The sequence below is a fragment of the Pleurodeles waltl genome, chromosome 2_2 (genome assembly GCF_031143425.1).
Source record: "Pleurodeles waltl isolate 20211129_DDA chromosome 2_2, aPleWal1.hap1.20221129, whole genome shotgun sequence".
In the NCBI taxonomy this organism is placed as follows: domain Eukaryota; kingdom Metazoa; phylum Chordata; class Amphibia; order Caudata; family Salamandridae; genus Pleurodeles; species Pleurodeles waltl.
Window position 1 is genome coordinate 972896350 of NC_090439.1, and position 19576 is coordinate 972915925.

The window sequence follows — 19576 nt, forward strand, 5'->3', positions numbered from 1 at the left end:
CGAATGGGAGCGACTGGGGGTGTGGTGTGCAGAGGGGGCCACAGGGACAGGGACGCAGCGTCTGAAAAGCCGAAAACGGGCGCGAAACGCTCGAGAAATGTGGCGATTAAAGGCACACAGAAAAAATGGCACAGAAGCACAAAAGCACAGAAATGGCGCAGCCAAAGAGCAAATGGCACAGATGGCACAAAAACAGAGACAGATACAGTAACAAACACACAATACTGAAAGAACCCACCAGACACCAGGGATGAGGGGCAGGCGGGTGCCTGAGGGTGGTGGTGGGCCTCAAACACGCGGCAGTAGCGATTGCGGGGTGAAGGGTACGGGCACAGTCAAGTGGAGCTCTGCGGCATGTGGAGTGAGCTCCTGGCCTTAAAAGCAGGTCAGGGGTCACTCAGAGCACCGCGCAGCGGCCGCTATTAAGAAGGGGAGGTGGGAAGGAGAAGCAGCAGGGAGGCGGGAGCGAGGAGAGAATGGGAGCGACTGGGGGTGTAAGAGGGGGTGGGGCCGCAGGGACGCAGCGGCGGGAATGAGCGGCTGAAAAGCCGAAAACGGGCGGGAAACGTTCGAGAAAAGCAGCCATTAAAGGCACACAGAAAAAATGGCACAGAAGCACAAAAGCACAGAAATGGCACAACCAAAGAGCAAATGGCACAGATGGCACAAAAACAGAGACAGATACAGTAACAAACACACAATACTCAAGGAAACCCACTAGACACCAGGGATGAGGCGCCGGCGGGTGCCTGTGGGTGGTGGAGGGCCTCAAACTCGCAGCAGTAGCGAGGGCGGGTTGAAGGGCACTGGCACAGTCAGGTGGAGCTGCACGGTGTGTAGAGCGAGCTCCTGGCCTTAAAAGCAGGTCAGGGGCCACTCAGAGCACTGCGCAGCGGGCGCCATTAAGAAGGGGAGGTGGAAGGGAGAAGCAGCTGGGAGGCGGGAGCGGGGAGCGAATGGGAGCGACTGGGGACGTGAGGGGGGTAGGGCTGCAGTGGCGGGAAGGAGCGGCTGAAAAGCCAAAAACTGGCAGGAAACACTCGAGAAAAGTGGTGATTAAAGGTACACAGAAAAAATGGCACAGAAGCACAGAAATGGCACAGCCAAAGAGCAAATGGCACAGATGGCACAAAAACAGAGACAGATACAGTAACAAACACACAATACTCATGGAACCCACTAGACACCAGGAATGAGGCGCAGGCTGGTGCCTGCGGGTGATGGAGGGCCTCGAACTCGTGGCAGTAGCGAGGGCGGGGTGAAGGGCATGGGCACAGTGAGGTGGAGCTGCGCGGTGTGTGGAGCGAGCTCCTGGTCTTAAAAGTAGGTCAGGGGTCACCCTGATAATCTGAGAAGAATAGACTAGTCATGTTTGGTATGGTTGGAATGGGAGTAAGAAATCCTACTTACTGGTGAAGTTGGATTTTACATTACTATTTCAGAAATGCCACTTTTAGAAAGTAGGCATTTCCCTGCACTTACTGCCATCTGTGCTTTACAGCCTGTCTCCAATACACGTATGGTCTGTGCTAGTTTCAGCTCCCTTGTGCATTCCACCCAGACAGCCATAAACACAGGACACTTTGCTGCATCTACATTCAATTACATACAGATGGATTTCCCTGGGTAAGAAGGGTGGAGGGGCTCTCTCTTACCACTTTAAAGGCCAGTGGCCTGCCCTCACACCAAAGACTCATAACCCCCCATGGGGATCGTGGCAGACAGGGCTGGCCTGAAAGGGAAACTTGTGCACTTCAAAACCACTCTTTGAAGTTTCCCCCATTTCAAAGGCACTTTTAGGTATATATACAGGGTCTGTGACCCCACAAAATCAGACACTTCTGGAACTGCAGCTGGATTCTGTCAGAGGGACTGCCTGGCTGCCCAAAGCACTCATCTGGACTGCTTTGCTGGAAGGACTGCTGGCTTACTTGTTGCCCTGCTGTCTGCTGACCTCTGACTCTGCTGGAAGGTCTCTGCCTTCCTCCACAAATGCTCTCTAAGGGGCTTGGATTGAGCTTGCCTCCTGTTCTGAAGTCTCAGGGCCAACAAAGACTTCACCACAGAGAAGAAAATCCCTGTGCGTCGAAAAAACAACGCAGCGTGGGCTTCGCAGCTGGAAAATCACTGCATTGCCTACCAGATCGACACAGCGCCTGCTCTTTCCTACCAGCGCGTTCTGGATTTTCAACGCATCATCTCTGGGCATCAGAATATCCCCACATTGCAGTGAGGAACCAAGGCTGCGTGCCTGAAAATAGATGGATTGCATGCAATGTGCAAAGAAACAACATTTCATCTTTGCTGCGCCCGAAAATCCGAAGCATCATCTTACTTTTCAATGCATTTCCTCCTCTGCGGCCCCTTTGCATCGTGACTTTTGACACATCCCAAGTACTGTGTGTTAAAAAGATACAACCACTGATTCTTAAGGATTGAGACACATTTAAACCTTTAAAAAGTGATATCTTGACTTGAGCATATTGGATTTTTGTCGTTTTGGGGCTTATTTTATTCAGATAAATATTATCCTAAACTGGTGTGGAGTACTTTTTGTGGTGTTATCACTGTGTTACTGTATGAGTTATTGCACAAATACTTTACACATTGCCTTCTAAGCTAAGCCTGCCCGCTCTGTGGGTCAACACAGGATAATTTAGGCTGTGTAGTGACATACTCTGACTAGGATTGTGGTCCCTACTTGGACAAGGATGTATACCTCTGCCAATTAGAGACCCAATTTCTAACACCACTCAAGTCTGCATTCCATTGCAGAATCCAACCCCCTTCCCCCAAGCATTCTATTTCTTTCAAGATGCAACAGTGGGAAACTGAATGAAACTGCATTTAGGGCAAGGGTAGTGCAAAGTTAAGGCCGTTGTGGGCAGCCCCTCCACAACTGGTCACAAAACAGCACTAAATGGCAACAAAATTGCTTCGGTCCAAAAATTGACTCCCTGCTAAGGAAAAAGAGCTGAAGTTCCAAAGAATCATTTTGCCTGTTGCTCTTAAAATCCTTGCACCAGAGCTGGCTTAGGGGGAATTAAAGGCTTAGGGGTATGGAGATGACAGACTGGTAAAAAAGTGTGTTTTCTCTACTAATGTAGACGGGTTGGTAGAAAATTTGTTGTTGGGTGATAGGACTCGATTTGCCGGAGATGACTTGGTTGGTTTTATGCTGTGAGGACTTTATAATAATGTGGTATTAGAATGTGTGTTACAATTCAATTGATATGTGGGAAACTGGCCCCTTGTTGCAGTAACCCCACCCTCCCCCCACGTTATGCCTGGTTTCTGAATGCAACTTGGACTGGAGTGCACTAGAAACCAGCTAACCAGGTCCCCAGTGCCAGTGTTCCTCCCCTAAAATGGATAATATTGTCACAATTGGCAACACCTTTAGCTGCCACTATAAGTCCCTAGTAAGGCAGGCTGAGTGTACTGGTGCAATCCTAAAATGCAAAGTTGGCATCATACACAACCTGTGTGACCTGTCCACTACACACTGCATGCAATATAGGTAAGTCACCCCTCTAGCAGGCCTTTCAGCCTTAAGGCAGGGTGCACTAGACTGCATGTCTGGGTATAGATGCATGAGCAATATGCCCCTACAGTGTATTTGCCAAACCTGGGACACAGTAAGTGAACTAAGCAGTCATTTTAAATGCATGTGCTGGACACTGGTCAGTACGAGTTTCCCAGCTACATGATGGCTACTCTGAAACCCTGGTTGTTTGATATCAAACAACTCAGAACAATAAATCCAAACTGGCACCAGTATTGGATTTATTGCAAAATGTACCCAGAGGACACCTTAGAGGTGCCCCCTTCAAACGCTAAATAACCCTGGCAAGGTTGCTAGCCGGTCACAACTAGCCTGCCACTGCCAGACAAGATTCTGGAACCCTGGGGTGAAAGCCTTTGCTCTCTGGGTTCAGAAAACAAAACCCTTCTAGGGCAGAGATGTTACACCCCCTCCCCCAGGAATGTGCATTGCCCTACCAGCGAACTTCAAAGGGCTTGCCGCCTTTGAAACTCGACCCCCAGCCCTGCTACCAGCAGGAGGCTAGCCCCAATGCAAACCCCCACTTTTGGCGGGAGCAACGGCGGGAAAATGCACAAAGGACAGGAGGAGTGGCCAACCCCAGCCTGCACCACCCCTAAGGTGTTGCAGGCAAGGTGAACTCCCCATTTCATTTTCCTCCATCTTGCATGGTAGGAAAGTAGCCTACCAGAAATAGGGAAGTGACCTCTGCCACAGGAAGTGGTCACAGAGTGGGTGTAGCCACCCTAAGTTAGATGACCCATTGATCACTACAAGGGACTCCACTTAACATCCACTAAGTGTAGTATTTAGTGGCCACTCCTAGATCTGCAGATGTTTTACATAATTGTGTTAAAGTCCGTGAATTCACTTGCGCAGCAGCTTGTATGATCATGTAATGTAAAACATCAAGCAATGTGACTCTGTAAAAAACAGAAGGAGTTGGTGATTCTATGAATAAGGAGCAGGTGAGCACCACAAGTATGGAGCTTGTGAAGTCATTGCAGTAGATTGAGAAGTCCAGGAAGGTAAAACCCATATCTGGGCACTTTGGGATCCATAGATTCTTTGGTCCTGAAAAAAAAGCCAATTACCCTTTTGGGCTAGAGTGGGCTGGAACATGTCGACCTGACCTCATATATGTGAAGGACATGTAATTCATTCCAAGCACATTATATTTGTTTTTAAACATACCCTATCCCAGTCATAGTAAAGTTGGATTGTAGCTGAGTGATAAAGACATTTTAGATCACTTTCACTGCACCTTTTAGTATTTTTGTTTATGGATCCCTAATAGTTTCCTGACTTTATGCGGAAACTACTCCCTTGGTTAGGGGAAGGAGGAGACTCCATGATGATGCTATTAGCTATGAGTACACTGGAGTACTACTATACTTGGGGTAGAAAATAGCAGGTGAGGGCCTCCCAAAAGAAACTAAGGGGACTCCTTGGTGAATACTGGGACAAGTGGTTACACTCCTGTTGATATTAAAAGATTGTTGGTTGAGAAGCTGAGTGGCAACCTGATACTTCTACCTCTCCTGTTTGATTCTGGGGGTCTAGTTTTTAATTCTGTAAACCAAGGTGGGGCTGCTTGGACTCTCTGCACAGTGCACATCATTTTTGTACACTGTATAGAGAGCCAGCCGCCTACAGGATACGCCGTAGTAGCATGTGAGGGATTTAGGATAACATCTAGAACAAATGTGAAAAGCTAGAATGAGCTCCCAGTGTCTGTGGTGTCATAGTTTTAAGATACATTACTGATGTTTTCCTCTGTATACAATAGAAACATTTGCAGCAAAGTATTTTGGCCATCACACTATAGCTAAATGCTCACGCAGATACATTATTAGCTTTAGAATTAATGTTCAGTCAGAATTCACAACTTCACTAAACTGTGTGATCCTGGACAAATCATTTTATCTCATTGTGCCCTATTCCCATAACTCGCAGAAATTGCGAGCACTTCCGTTTTATGTACGGAAATTGAAAATTTGGTCAGGAAGTAGTGTGTGCTCAGGCGGGAAAGGTGTCACTTGCTCTTCGCACACCCACGCAAAGGTGAGCAAAATGAATTGAATCGTATTAAAGAATGGCGTGGAGGATTTGTAGTCGAAGTGTACATGGGTGTCTGTCCGGCCGCTCTACCTGAATTGTACTCTCGGCGTCTCCATTCGAACACACTGAATAGTTTCCTGAGCATTATCAATAAAGCCCTTTCCGGTGATTCATTGTCCATAGTGAGCGCGCTTCGAAACTGGCAAAACGATGGTGTACAGAGCTAGAAAAACCGCAGGCAACAGTTCTTAAAGTACGGGCCATTTATTTGCTGCTATGAGAAGCGCGCAGGGTCAGCTAACTTCTTGCTACGATTAAACAGACATCCTGGTTAACATGGAATGCTTGGGTGCATAATGTACAGTGCACCGCCTGTCCTTGGCGAATGCATGCGGCTCTTCGGAATTACGGGACCAGACTTTCAAAAACCTGGACTTTGAAATGTGAAACCAAGCACAATGCTGGCACAGGAAGTTTTTCCGTCTTTGACCAGCTCAACGTTCGCCAAAAGCAAAATAGTTTCCCATGTTGCAGACCGGTCTCGTTGAAAGAGTCTGGCCTTGTTCAGTGTTCTGCGCGCACATTCCTGGCGGGTTCCTGTCAGCAGAGTCTGGCCCTGGGCCGGAGGACCACACCGGCCTGGCATGCAGGTATGGTGCTGGCCCAGGCCCAGGCCTAAGGCACGCTAAAGGGGGAGAGGTGGCTTCAAGTCCAGCCCCCCGCCTGGCCCTTCCCCCGTCTCCTTGAAGCAGCCAGTTGGGAGGGAGCCAGGGGGGTGATGTGGTCCTGAGAATGCCCCATATAATGGCCCGAGAGCGCGAGGGAGAGTCACATCTTACAGGAGTGAGGAAGAGCTGCAGCCAGTCCCGTCTCCGCCGGAAGAAGACCCAACATGCATTGCGTGGCGATGAAGCAGTGTCAGTCCCTGCTCCTTCTCTTGCTGCTCAGACAGGCAAGTGCAACCCTCGGCTGCTCCCGTTCTCAGTAGAAGGCGCGTGTGCAAACCCTGTGAGTGTGTCAGCGCGTGTTATTAAGCTATTCTGCAGACTGCACGTCCTCACGAGGATCAGTGGCTCCTGTATTAAGTGTCCAGACTCCAATATCTTGCAGTAGTACCACGGCCAGAAACCTTGCTAATTGCTAAATTTCACTACCGACTACCACCTCAACAAATGGTCCATTTTCCTTGCGTGCACCAGGGCCCAAGACGTCTTTGCTAGCTACTGACAAGGAGGCACTAAGGGGCAATAAGAGGCGTCTTTTAGAAACAGTAAAATCTTTGTTAACCGAACTGATTTCTGCTAGGGCTTGCTTCCTGCACCAGAACGCGCGACAACTTGCCTTCTCTATAGTTAATAGACCTTCACTGAAAACAAGGATATTTAGTAAATGGACTGAGTACCTGCGCTTCTTTAACTTGAAAGAGAGAGCACCTGCATTTCTCAGGACTGCTCCAATGCTTTTAGTGAGAGAGTACCGGCACGTCTGAGGCATTAACAGGTGCTCTAAACAACGAGTGCCCACACCTCTATATTTCAATTCAAAGCAAGGCTGAAGTTACTTGAGTCTGAAGTTGTCGCCCAGTAACCAAGTGTCCCGCCCGAGGTTGAGTTGAAATATAGAGGTGCGGGCACTGCCATGGTTGTAGATGGCGGTAGGCACACGCATTGCACCTTTGGGAACCTGGACATATTTTTCATTAGTATTTGACCCAGATAAAGAGACGGAAAGGCAGAAATGAGAAGGAATGGAAAGAAAAGAAAACAGTACAAGGGATCAGAAAGTAGCGATGAAAGAGGGGGGACGGGTTCGATGGTGGAAGAAAGAGGTATGAGGTACAATGAAGACTGTGGACCATAGTATTGGGCAACCCTGGAATTCTGAAGGCACTGCTCGATGCAGTGTGTATATTCTGACGAATTCAGCAACACGCGCCTTTGACGTCAGAAGAGAGGATGTATAGTTTGTATGTGTGGGGGGTGGGGAGTTCGAAGGATAGCGCATAGCATACTTCAACAAGTTTAGCCCCATGTCCAGAAAATTCTCTCTGTGCTCCCTAAGGGCTCTGTCTCCGCTGAATGAATGAGTGAATGAATGCATGTTGCACTGTGCAGCTGTCTGTAGTGAAAGGTCTCTGGACTCATCTTCTCCCTCTCGTCCCTCCCTGCAGGCGGTGGGAGAGCGGTGCCCCTCACAGTGTGGGCCCTGCCCAGCTGAGGACGAAGAGAGCCTGGGCTGCGCGCCCGGCGTGCCCGTGGTGCTGGACGGATGCGCCTGCTGCCCAGTGTGTGCCCGCCAGGCCGGGGAGAGCTGCTCCGAGGTACACCCCTGCCACGAGGAGAGCGGTCTCTACTGTGACCACAGCGCGCAGCCCTCCGCGGGGCAGGGCATCTGCATGGGTAAGAGAGTGTCCTGTGACCGTCACTTATGCAGGGAATACTTCTCATTCAGGCATTCACCCTGAACCTCCCCGTAACAGCCATGCATTCACTCATCCATGAGACACACACCAGTCGCTCCTCATTCATTTATTCTTCCAGGTGTTCTGCACATGGTGACTCGTTCATGCACTCATCCATGGGGTCCTGCACACCTCTTGATGCTCATTCACACACTCAGCCGGGAGATTCCATTCTCAGTCATTCCCTGTGCATGGGTGTATTATACCGGGACCCCAAATGTTTTGTCACTTTTAACGACCTGTTGTTCCTACTACGTCAAACGGTGTTGATTTGAATGAGGGGAACGTTTCTTAATGGAATTTCGTACGGCCCACAAAATACTGGATACAGAGCTAATCTGTGGGGGTCTGTCACGAGACGTGTTCTCATAGTATTCATTTACCACTCTCCAGTGCCTAATACATGAACATTGGAATCCCCATATGGAACGCCCACCATATTTACTTAATTAGTGGCTTTCGTGTTTTTGCTCTGTTTAATCGATTTAATTTTGGCATTAACGACTTTAATTTTAAATGTATTAAAATACGACGATTTTGTGTCTCACTTTCTAAAATGTTTTATGCTAACATGCATTTTGTATTAGTTGGTGCTTCTGTTAATTGCATATTATCTGTGAATACCGTTTTTTTCAATTATTTTATTGTCCATGCCCGAACAACATTGCTAGATATTCATTCACTCGTCCAGAAGATCTGCTTACCTCTCATGCCTCATTCTGACACTCAGCCAGAAGAGACGCACAGAGAGCATCTCTTATTCAAATATTCATCCAGGAGATATGCACATAATACACACAATTAAGTCTTCATTCAGACACCCATCCACTAGTTCTGAACAGCAACCACACCTCACAAGGCAGTCACACAAGAGAGCTACAAACCAACCGCTTCTCAATCAGGTATTACTGTAGGAGATCCGCACATAGTACATCCTCATTCACCCACTCATTCAGGAGACCTGAACACCATTCAGTCCTCATTCAGGTATTACTGTACGAGATCCTCACATAATGTATTCTCATTTACCCACTCATCCAGAAGACCTGATCACCAATCACTCTTCATTCAGTTATTACTGTAGGAGATCCGCACTTCATACATCCTCATTCATCCACTCATCCAGGAGACCTTAAGACCACTCACTCCTCATTCAGGTGTTACTGTACGAGATCCGCACATACTGCATTCTCATTCATCAACTCACCCTGTAGACTTGAACACCTCAACTCTCGCTCCTTATTCAGGTATTACTATAGGAAATCCTCACATAATACATTCTCAATCATCCACTCATCCAGGGGACCCGAACCCCAATCACTCCTCATTCAGGCATTACTGTAGGAGATTTGCACTAAATGCATCCTCGATCATTCACTCATCCGACCCCCAATCATTCCTCATTCAGGAATTCTTCCAAGAGGCATACATGCCTACCAACCCTCCTTTACAGAGTTGTTCAGTAGTCCCGAATCCTCATTCACTCAATTTTCCGGAAGTCCTGAGCACTAGTCACTTCTCATTTAGTCATTTGTCCAGAAGACCTAAACTCTAATTACAACTTGTACTCATGTAATCTACACAGTATTCGTATATTCACCCTTGAGTCCAGTTTACAAGTCCCACACTGTATCCAAAAGTTGAAGGCGTTCCATACTCACATCCACCAGACGCAATTGCGTTGAGTGTCAGTAAATGGCCATGGTCAACACAGCATTGTCATTTGCCCGTTTGGATAAATGCAATGATTGTGCCAATTTTTAAAAAGCACTGGCAAAGCTAATAGGTCTGACTTCAATTTTAAGACATAAGCCAGAGCTATTTGCTTTGCCAAAATAGTGGATGCGCTGAATTTGTATTTCAGCAGCAACAAGGCAGCAGGGGCAGGGGAGTTCCTAGACATGCTGAATCTTATCAACGTGGTTGCTAGAGATGCCAGGTCATTCTCCTAATGGAGACTATAAGATAATGGCCCCTTGATTCCCTACACATTTTTCTTGGCATAAGATGAATCAATGGGTTTTGCAGTAAAAACAATCACAAAAAAGATGCCTTTTGAGTTCAACACATGTATGAGACAAATAGTTAAATGTTACAAAAATTGTGATGGTTGAGTGTAATTTTCAGATTTAAAATAGTTCCTCATAGATTGTAATAGAAGCACTTCCTGGGTACAGAAGGATAAAGCCAAACAACCAATAGTATAAGTGTGAGAATAAAATACGGCAGTGGCATGATTCACAATGTGATTGACAGTGTCTCAAGCCAGTGCCCATAGAGGGCTCACACATGTAAGCCAATAGTTTGAAGGGGGCTGCCCCAAATCAGACTCCTTGAGTATTGAACACAAGAGGTTGGCTTCCCCGACCTAAAAATGAGCCAGAGTTTCTGCTGCTTTATGCCAGATGATAACATATAGTCAATATTTAAGGTGCAAAGACTCAAAGAATGATCGCCACATGCCAAGGCTTCTTATGAAAGCACCATTTTCTGGATAAGGAAACCCCATCTACGTTTTGTGGCAAGCTTCGTCATCGGTAACCTTACCCCAGTATTGGTAAGATGGTACCACCAGGGCAGACTCAACCACTTCTTGAAGGAATTATTTGTGAGAGCTCACTGGACATGAACAGGGATCTACATTTTATTACAATTACCTCAAGGCAAACCCAATACTGTTTCTGTTTATTAAGGGATCCAAGGGTAAGATTAAATAAACAACCAGGGATGTATCATGGTACGATGACTCAAAACATCTTTCTGAGTGGCAGCATGTTTCATTCTGTAGAAATGCCAAAGGGGGTCAAAGATTTTCACAGGGGTGTAAAAGATTCATATCTCATTGTTACATGTACACATTGGTACACAAGACATCTAAGGAAAAAGGAGGCTCCTATCTATCTCATAAAATGAGGATTGACAAACCCGAAGTAGTGAAACTAAAATCTGCACGGTTATTGCATGAGGAGGAAGCCTCTGTGGTCACACATTCACCATGAGGAAGTAGCCATCTTTTCATACCTCCTTAGCTCCCATCTGCCACAATGCAGCAGAGTGGAGCCAAGTAGGTATGAAAGAATGAAAATATAATTTTCTGCAGGGTGAACTGGGCGTATTAATGAAATGGTGATTAGTGTCCTGGTTGATTGCTCAAAACCAATTCTTAGGTGTAACCAAGTGTGACTATGTACATTATTCGTGCACCATCTTAACGTCTGTGCATTCCATAACAGCAGCCAAGTTTGCTTTTTTCTGACTAAATAATTTTTTTTAATTATATAATCTGTTCTTTTTCTTGCCTTAGTTCTCGATGGAGACCACTGTGTGTTTGATGGTGTGATTTACCAGAGTGGTGAAACTTTCCAGCCCAGCTGCAAATACCAGTGCATGTGCCAGGATGGGCAGATCGGGTGTGTACCACGCTGCAACCAGGACCTGTTGCTTCCAGGCCCTGACTGCCCCTTCCCTAGGAAGGTGCAGGTGCCTGGAGAATGTTGCGACAAATGGGTGTGCGATAAGACAGAAGTGAATCTTGGAGGCTTTGCAATGGCAGGTAAGACAATACATTTCTTTTAGCATCCTCATGTGGTATATGTGCCTGTCTCATGGCTAAGCATGTTTTGCATGTTATTTAAATGACTGGCTTTGAAACATTGAACTTCATCTAAAAGCACCAATCAAAGCAGCACTAAATAGAGTTCTATCTCGAGCACTGCAAAATGCTTGTTTCTCCTCAAAGGCGGATATTAGGGACAAGCATCGATTAGCAGACACATTCCCTTTGTCGTATTTCTAACTGGTCAATATTTGAGTGAATTACTTTAATTCAAATAGTTCTCCAACCACGTTGAAGAAGAAACATTAAGATCATTGAGTTCTTCAGTGTGGCCCACTATTGATAGTGTCAGAAACTTAAATTCAGTGTAATAACATGTACCCAACTCGGCTGCATTTCATTGAGCGATTTTAGAATAAATGGAGGCGGACCAATGGGATTACAAATTCGGGCTGAGGAAAGCCCTCATTTAATGTTCCTTTTTGTGGTTAATGGTATGTGTTTCTTTCCTAATGCGGAACCAGCTTTGCTAATGCCAGATTTGCTTATAACAGCCTGCTCATATGCAAGCATGCATGCTGGTGCTCTTACACGTCCAATCAGGTTGTGTGTTTCACCATTTGTTGCTGCACCTGTTTAATGTTGTGATCTTGCAGCCTACAGGCAGGAGGCCACGCTGGGCATTGACGCCTCTGACTCATTCCTGAACTGCATCGAACAGACCACGGAGTGGAGTGCTTGCTCCAAGAGCTGTGGCATGGGGATGTCCAGCAGGGTGACGAACAGGAACGCTCGGTGCGACATGGTGAAGCAGCATCGCCTCTGCATCGTGCGACCCTGTCAGAAAGAAAATCAAAAGCACACAGCCAAGGTAGGTGGCGCCGTCACATGGAAGGAACTCGGGGTCCAGAGAGTCTGCCTAGCCCACTCTGCCCGCTGATCGCGTGTGCCGAGCCACATCTCAGTGGGCCGGATTCTTCTACTCACTCCCCAAGCAGCACCGGCTTACTCCTGAAATTAATTAGTGCGCTAAGAGATCTACAAGAGCCAGTCACACCTGCTCGTAGCAAAATCTTTGTGGATCAGTCTGAAGGTGCTGTCAGTATATGTTGGACCCGTGGGAGGCAGAAAGTGGTCGATGCAGTAAAATTCAAAGCCGCAAACAAATAACTATTGTTTTTATGCCAGGTGATCATTTATAGTATTTAAAAATACTTCATTCATTCATTCAGTCATTCAGTTCTTTCCTGAAGCGAGGGTAGCCAAGGTAGTCCATTAGGATGCCATTAGGAGAGGAACATTAGATTGTTCCTATGAGCAGAAAGTGTTGCTCCATTGTTACAGTGGTAGAGGCAGGAGCAGAAGGGGTGATATGTTATTACTTACGGTACCGAAGTATTTTCACTAGTTGTACCCCTAACAGCTGTATCTTCGATTAGTGTTTTTCTATTGTTACTCACAGGATACACAGATACTCAGGGCCTCTTTTACAATCTTTTGCGCAGGGCAGCACCTCAAGCCTTCTTGCTACTGTGCCCTGCGTCAAAAGAAAATAGTAGGAATGTGTCATTTCTATGAGATATGGCGCATTCCTGCCCTTTCCCCCTGCACTGGCGCACAGTGGGCTGCCATGCGCCAACGTAGGCACCCATGCAAGGCTGTCTGCTTTGGACACCTTCCTGCACAAAAACAATCAATAGAGGTGATTTCCGCTTTCCATGAGGCACCCAGGTGTGTTTAAACATTGTGGGGCATATTTAAGGAAAGTAGCGCTGCACCTAGTGCAGCACCACTTTTCTTGTGCCTCTTAGCGCCACCCTACCACCACCATGTTTGCGCCGTATCAGGTATATAGCGCACCATGGCGCAGCGTAGGGGGCAATACCGTAATTTTTAATTACGCTATTGGTCTATCTGCAGGAGTAGCAGATATTGGCGCTACTCCTGCAGAGTACATAGGGGCCCATTATAAATAATGGAGGCCCCTGTTTAATGCCTGCTCTCAGCAGGCGTTAAAATTTCCATAAAAATGACACAAGGAAATCTGTTAGATTTACTTGCGCCATTTTTTCTGCCCCCCTAACAGTGGAACGCCCCCTTTGCATACATTATGCTTGGTGCAGGCATAATGTAGGGCAAAGGGTTACAGAGTGGCACGATGATTTTGGCCTTGTTGGGCGACACAAGCCTAAAAATAAATGACACTAATATGACACAAGGTGGCGCTAGGGGCTTATAAATATGCCCCTTAGGGTCTCCTTTATAGTTTGGCAGGCATAAAATGGTGGTGTTCTCACCAAACTCGCTTTTGACCCTCCTTATTAAGACTTGGGAGAACTTCAGGGTTTCTAACAGTAGGGCTTCAGCCACCATCCACGAGACGAGTGAGTCACAGTGATGGCCACATTGCCTTTTTTAAGGTGGGACAACCATCACTAATTATTTTTCTACCAAGGACCAACATGGTAAGCATGTAAGCCCCAGGAAGGGGAATGTGCAAATGTCCCTGGGAGAAAACTCCCTGCACATCAGTGACATTAGTCTTTTGTTTTTCTGCGGCTCTGCTTTTAGCAGCGGTAGAAAGGGGGAAGTTTTTGAACATCAAAATAGAATGCCTAGCGTAAAAATATATATTTGGTAGCCCCCTTGGCAATCAAGTGTGAGCAAACTGTGTTCGTCCTTTTGCTAAACCGGAGTCTTTATCACAAAGATGCAACGATCTCTGTTTATGGCAGGCCACCCACCACATAATAATTGATCCCTTTAGACTGGTCTCTACAAGAACTCTATTTTTCATCCTCTTTATTATGGAAATTACTATCGTGGGAACATATGCTGCTGATGTGTCCACAAGATAGTCTATAACGTAGCAATCTTTGCCAATGCGTGTCTTTATTTTTCTTGTAGAAAGGAAAGAAATGCCAGCGAACCAAGAAGTCCCTGAATCCCATTCACTTTGAGTACAAGAACTGCACCAGCATCCACGCGTACAAGCCCAAGTTCTGTGGGGTCTGTAGCGATGGGCGCTGCTGCACACCCCACGCCACAAAGACAGCCCAGATTGAGTTCCAGTGCCCACGTGGCAAGGTCATCAAACGCCCCATGATGATGATCACCACCTGCGCCTGCCACAGTAACTGCCCTCAGGAGAACGCGTTCTCGTACAGGCCCCAGCCAATGTTCAGTGGGCTGCAGAAATGAATGTGCAGCCTCAAGTACTGGCACTACTGCTGATCCAATGACGTATGTAGCGCTTATGCCTCTCTGTCATCTTATTGGATGAGACGGCCCCCCCAGGATGGTGATCTGAATGTGGCAAGTTGAAAGGACAGCTTAACCCAGAACTTGCTTTCAGTTTTCTGTGGTTGGAAAACTACTTTACAACAAATTAAGTCGTTTCTTACACACTTGTTTGGACAGTAGTGCTTGTTCATTTGTTTAGCAACCAGACAAAAGACTGCGACAGCATGTGATTTATCAATCATTTGCTCACCCTTTTCTAAACACTTAGAAAATGATGCTTGTTATATTTTTGTACAGTGGAAATATTTTTACTTACTTTATTGTCTCTGTATGACACACGTCTATTAACTGTGGTGGAAATTCCAGTTGACCAGATGCCAGCAATGATTATTGAATAGATTTATGGCATTTGGGGGCGGGGTGGGGGTTTAACACTGTACAGTACATTTGCCGTAAATAAACAAGAGGCGTTCTGGTAAGTTTAAAAAGATACCAAATGAATCCAATAGACATCACTTCACACCAAAACTCAGATGCAAGACTGTATGGACTCAAATGGAATACAACTCATCAAATTGAACCTCCACTTGGGAAATATGGAAGTCACACTACAGTGGTTTGATATGCAGTTTCAACAAGGCCTTTATTATGCCCCACTAGTAATAACCCAATGTTATGGTTGGACGCTGAAACAGTATGCCTTATTATAATTGTAAAGGTGACATGTTTATCATTTCATTGTGACATGTTCAGCATTCCCTTTAGATTCTGTTCCCCTCATGTTTGGATGTCAGTATTAGGTGCAGAAAAAGGAAATATTAGCAAAATAGACATTACTCTACCAGTCTCTGGGAGAAGGTATTTTATTTTCTTTACTTTCCTCAAATTGAAAATAACATTTCGTATATCTAAGACTGGATTCCTCGGGATAGTATGGTTTTGATTTCAGAAATCTGCAGCAAGAAAAATTGTTCATCTTGGATAAATGCCATTCATGGATCTTAAATATATGTAATCTTATTACTGTGCTTTACCTACTGTGTAACATTTAGTTTCTACAGAGAGAGTTGCTCTGACTAAATCACACGTTTGCTTAAAGGACTTCGGTCCTGTTTTCTGCAGTTCTTCACTCCATCAGCAAATCCCCAGAGATCTCCGAATGCAAGAAAGTTGGCAAAGGGAAGAAATATTTGCTTATCTTAAGCCTCAAGCTAAGGAATGCACTTAATTTGTCCTCACTGATTGAAATGAGGAAAAAGTCATAAAAATGAATAATTTTGAAATATTTTACCTGCATTTCTAAAAGTTTGTGTCATGTTTCATGATAGTACATTTGCTAATTGTTTTTGTACACTTTTGGAATGGAAGCTACATGGTTTACCGAATGCAAAAAGTAAGCATTCTGTTTTTTAAGCAATAAGAAACTGTATTGGTCATGTCAAAATATAATGCTTAAATGTAGTGGTACACTTTCTGCACAGAGTTACTAGGAGCAATGCTTTAGAAGCACTGAAGAGCTGTAAATAGTAGCTTTATTTTATATGGTTTGTACAGTAGCAGTTCTGGTGAAGCATAAGATGAAGGAGAACAACACACTGATAATAGACAGTAGGCCAGATTTCACGAGTCCGTAGCGCCACCTTGCGTCACATTAGCGTCATTTTTCATGCTACTTTGGCATTAGGTTGACAGAAACGCTGCTCCATATTTACAAAGTGGCGCAATGCATGCATTGGTGCAAGTGTTTACAACGTATGCATTGCACCACTTTGTAAACCTTTGCACCACATTATGCCTGCGTTTCAGTGTTAGGAGGCCCAGAAAAATGGCATATTGGAATCTATGAGATTCAACTGCGACCTTTTTAGCATAATTTTTAATGCATTGTTTTCAATGGGCCTCCTTTCACTTTGAAGGGTTAGCGTCAACATTCCTGGCACTAATCCTGTAAAGCGCAAAACTTATGTCAACATTTTTGATGCTAGCTCCCTCACATGCGCCATGGTGCGCCATATCATAAGTACGGCACACACATGGTGGCGTTAGGGGGCACAATGGGACACAGGAAAAGTGGTGCATCATGACAGGATGCACCACTTTTCATAATTATGCCCCAGTGTTTCATATACTTCAGGGTTCAGTCACAAATGAGAGAACACCAGAGTAATCACAGACAAAGATAGCTCTGCAGTATACCCCAGTAAATCTGGAAAGGGGGTTCTCATCAGTAGTTCGTTATGCAACTCGTTATGCTTGATGTAGCTGCATCATTGCAGTTTCCATTACAGAGCTAATGACAGGGCAGTTTCAAGCGATTAGAAGATCCAATTTTCTCTTGTGTTTGGGGTCCATGCAACTTGTGATGGTGAGCAGTCTCCAGAAATTGGAATTGGGACTTAACACTGTCATGTTGTGGTTGGGGTTTGTGGCTGGGGTTTGTACATAAAACAATATATTTGTATTAATTTTATATCATCATGCAGAAGTATTACCACTGAAAACATGAGTCTGCCTTTATCTGTAAAGTCAACCAGTGACTTCTTACCTGAGTTTTGGATCACGTGCAAAACAAACACGCTATTTTACCATCTGTAGAACAGCAAACCTAGTAATCCAGGTGTGTGTATATTATTTATAAATGTATCAAGTCTATGTCTAACAGAACAGAATGGACTATGTAAATTAAAAAAATGTAGATATTGTAAAATACTTTTCTCTCTTCATCTCATTGTTTAAAGTAATAGACTAAGTGTATGATGTAAAAATACATACTTTTTTAAATTTACTTAAGTGCAGTGTTTTTTTATGCTTTCCTCATCAAATTGTTTGCCGAATTGTTAAAAACGTTTGCTTACACCATTTTTCAAGATCTGAAAGCTACTAGCCCGTCCAGTTCTTTTTTTGAATTGTGTGCTATATGGCAGACAGAGCTGTAAGGATCACTGAACGTTGTACAGATCACATTGTTAGCAGTGCATCAAAGTATTGTGAGTTGTACACTAGGCAGCGTGTGAAGCCCAGCAGAACCAGAATACACTTTCGGATTAGTTATTGGAAGTCTCTGTCTTCAGGTTCCTTTGAAATGAATACTCTGTCATGAGAGTGGTGAGCAAAGAAGCTCTGTCAGCGAGAACTATGTGATCTATGTACTTGGTTGTAATTTACTAATATATGTCACCATATTAAACTGGACAAGGACAATTCAGAGGCTGACACTGATGTGAAAGTCAAAAGAAACTGGTGGGTGATTAACACCGCAACACAACAAGATGATGGACGGAGTTGTGGGTATAACCCCTCATCAGCCAGGCTAGCTCGAAACCAGTGGCACAGTGAGCAAGGGACCCATGTCTGGGCATACCCTGCTCAATTTGGGTGAACATAACAACACAACAAGATGATGGACAGAGGGCTGAAACATTTCAAACACTCACCCCCAGTCACATGTGGGTTGAATCCATCATTCCTTTGCTCAACATGCCACCCCGGTTTGGATCCAGCCATATGCAAATCAGTCTTGACCACGCTCCCCATGGCAACAGTCCATCCCAAACTGCCAGGCCAGGTCTTCCCTTTACTGGGCATACCCTGGCCACTTAGGGCACACATAGCAACACCACAAAATAAAATGATGGATGGAATGTTGAATCTTTTCAAAGCCTCACCCCCAGTCACAGATCTGGGTTTAATCCATTGTATTTTTGTCAGCACATCACCTCAGTTTGGATGCAGCCATATGCAAATCTTGCCTTAACCAGCAGCAACCTTGGCATGTAAAACATGTTAAACACCATTGACTAACCAGCAGCACCTTCAATAAACAATGATACTATAGGTAATTCACATATAATTGACCAATTAACAAGAATTGTTGATGTTTTGGTTTTCCACATAATTTACCTTGGACCATTATCAGGACTGAGGGGCTGGCCCACAACAATAGACTCTCATTGCTAGAAAATATAATAGTTTAAATGACTAACATAGTTGACTATTACTTTGTCTTATAATACAAAGACTAAAACAAACACAGATAAGGAGAAGAGGACAACAAGGGTGATGTCACAACCAGTACACCCCATGCAAACCACAGTCCCAGAGCCAATATTATGAGAGGTAAGGAATAACAATATGATGGCTCATTCAAACAGAGAATACACAAATAATTTGATAGTCCAGTCAGACAGAGATAATATGATGCACATTTTTTGTCACCTTATGTCCTGAGTGAAGATGAGATTTGTATGCTAAATAAGGCTTGTCTTTCGTCCCAACGTACAAAAATGACCCCTCGTATACAAGGTTGGAACTATATAGTATTTTGTAGAGACAAGACTGGAACTGTATTAGTTGCTTTAGATCTATTAGGTTGAAATAATTTTTCTCAAAAACAGATTGTAATATTGAACATGCCTTGAGACGTCTATCATTATTTTTTCCCACACACCAACATGTAACCAAAGAAGCCACTTTATTTCAGATTGTCATTTTGGATTAATTTTTTCTCAGAAATAAATATATGAGCTCCAACCACTCATACAATGTGTTTCAGGCAGGAAAGATTTTGGTACAAGAGAGAAAATTATAATAATGAGATGAGATTAATCACCAGCTAGCTGATGTCCAACATTCTCCAAAATTACAAACAGATCCTACATTAGAGGTTAGGACAGAAATAAACTTTCTAACTGATTGGGCATTGTTTGAGGCT

The 19576-nt window shown here is 44.8% G+C and overlaps 1 protein-coding gene across 1 annotated transcript; it reads left to right on the forward strand.

Annotated features, from left to right (window-relative positions):
• The first annotated feature begins 6111 nt into the window (after positions 1-6111).
• CCN3 (cellular communication network factor 3) lies at positions 6112-17650 on the forward strand. The gene is made up of 5 exons (XM_069220657.1): positions 6112-6557; positions 7776-8004; positions 11371-11619; positions 12279-12493; positions 14530-17650. Exons 1-5 carry the CDS (start codon positions 6498-6500, stop codon positions 14821-14823), a joined length of 1047 nt encoding a protein of 348 aa, XP_069076758.1. The 5' UTR covers positions 6112-6497; the 3' UTR covers positions 14824-17650.
• Positions 17651-19576: the final 1926 nt, after the last annotated feature.

Excerpts from the sequence above, each read along its gene's own strand:
- CCN3 (XM_069220657.1), top strand. The coding sequence starts at position 6,498 with ATGCATTGCGTGGCGATGAAGCAGTGTCAGTCCCTGCTCCTTCTCTTG. Across the intron at positions 6,558-7,775 it reads TTCTCTTGCTGCTCAGACAG|GCGGTGGGAGAGCGGTGCCC; the intron begins GCAAGTGCAACC and ends CCCTCCCTGCAG. Across the intron at positions 8,005-11,370 it reads GGGGCAGGGCATCTGCATGG|TTCTCGATGGAGACCACTGT; the intron begins GTAAGAGAGTGT and ends TTCTTGCCTTAG.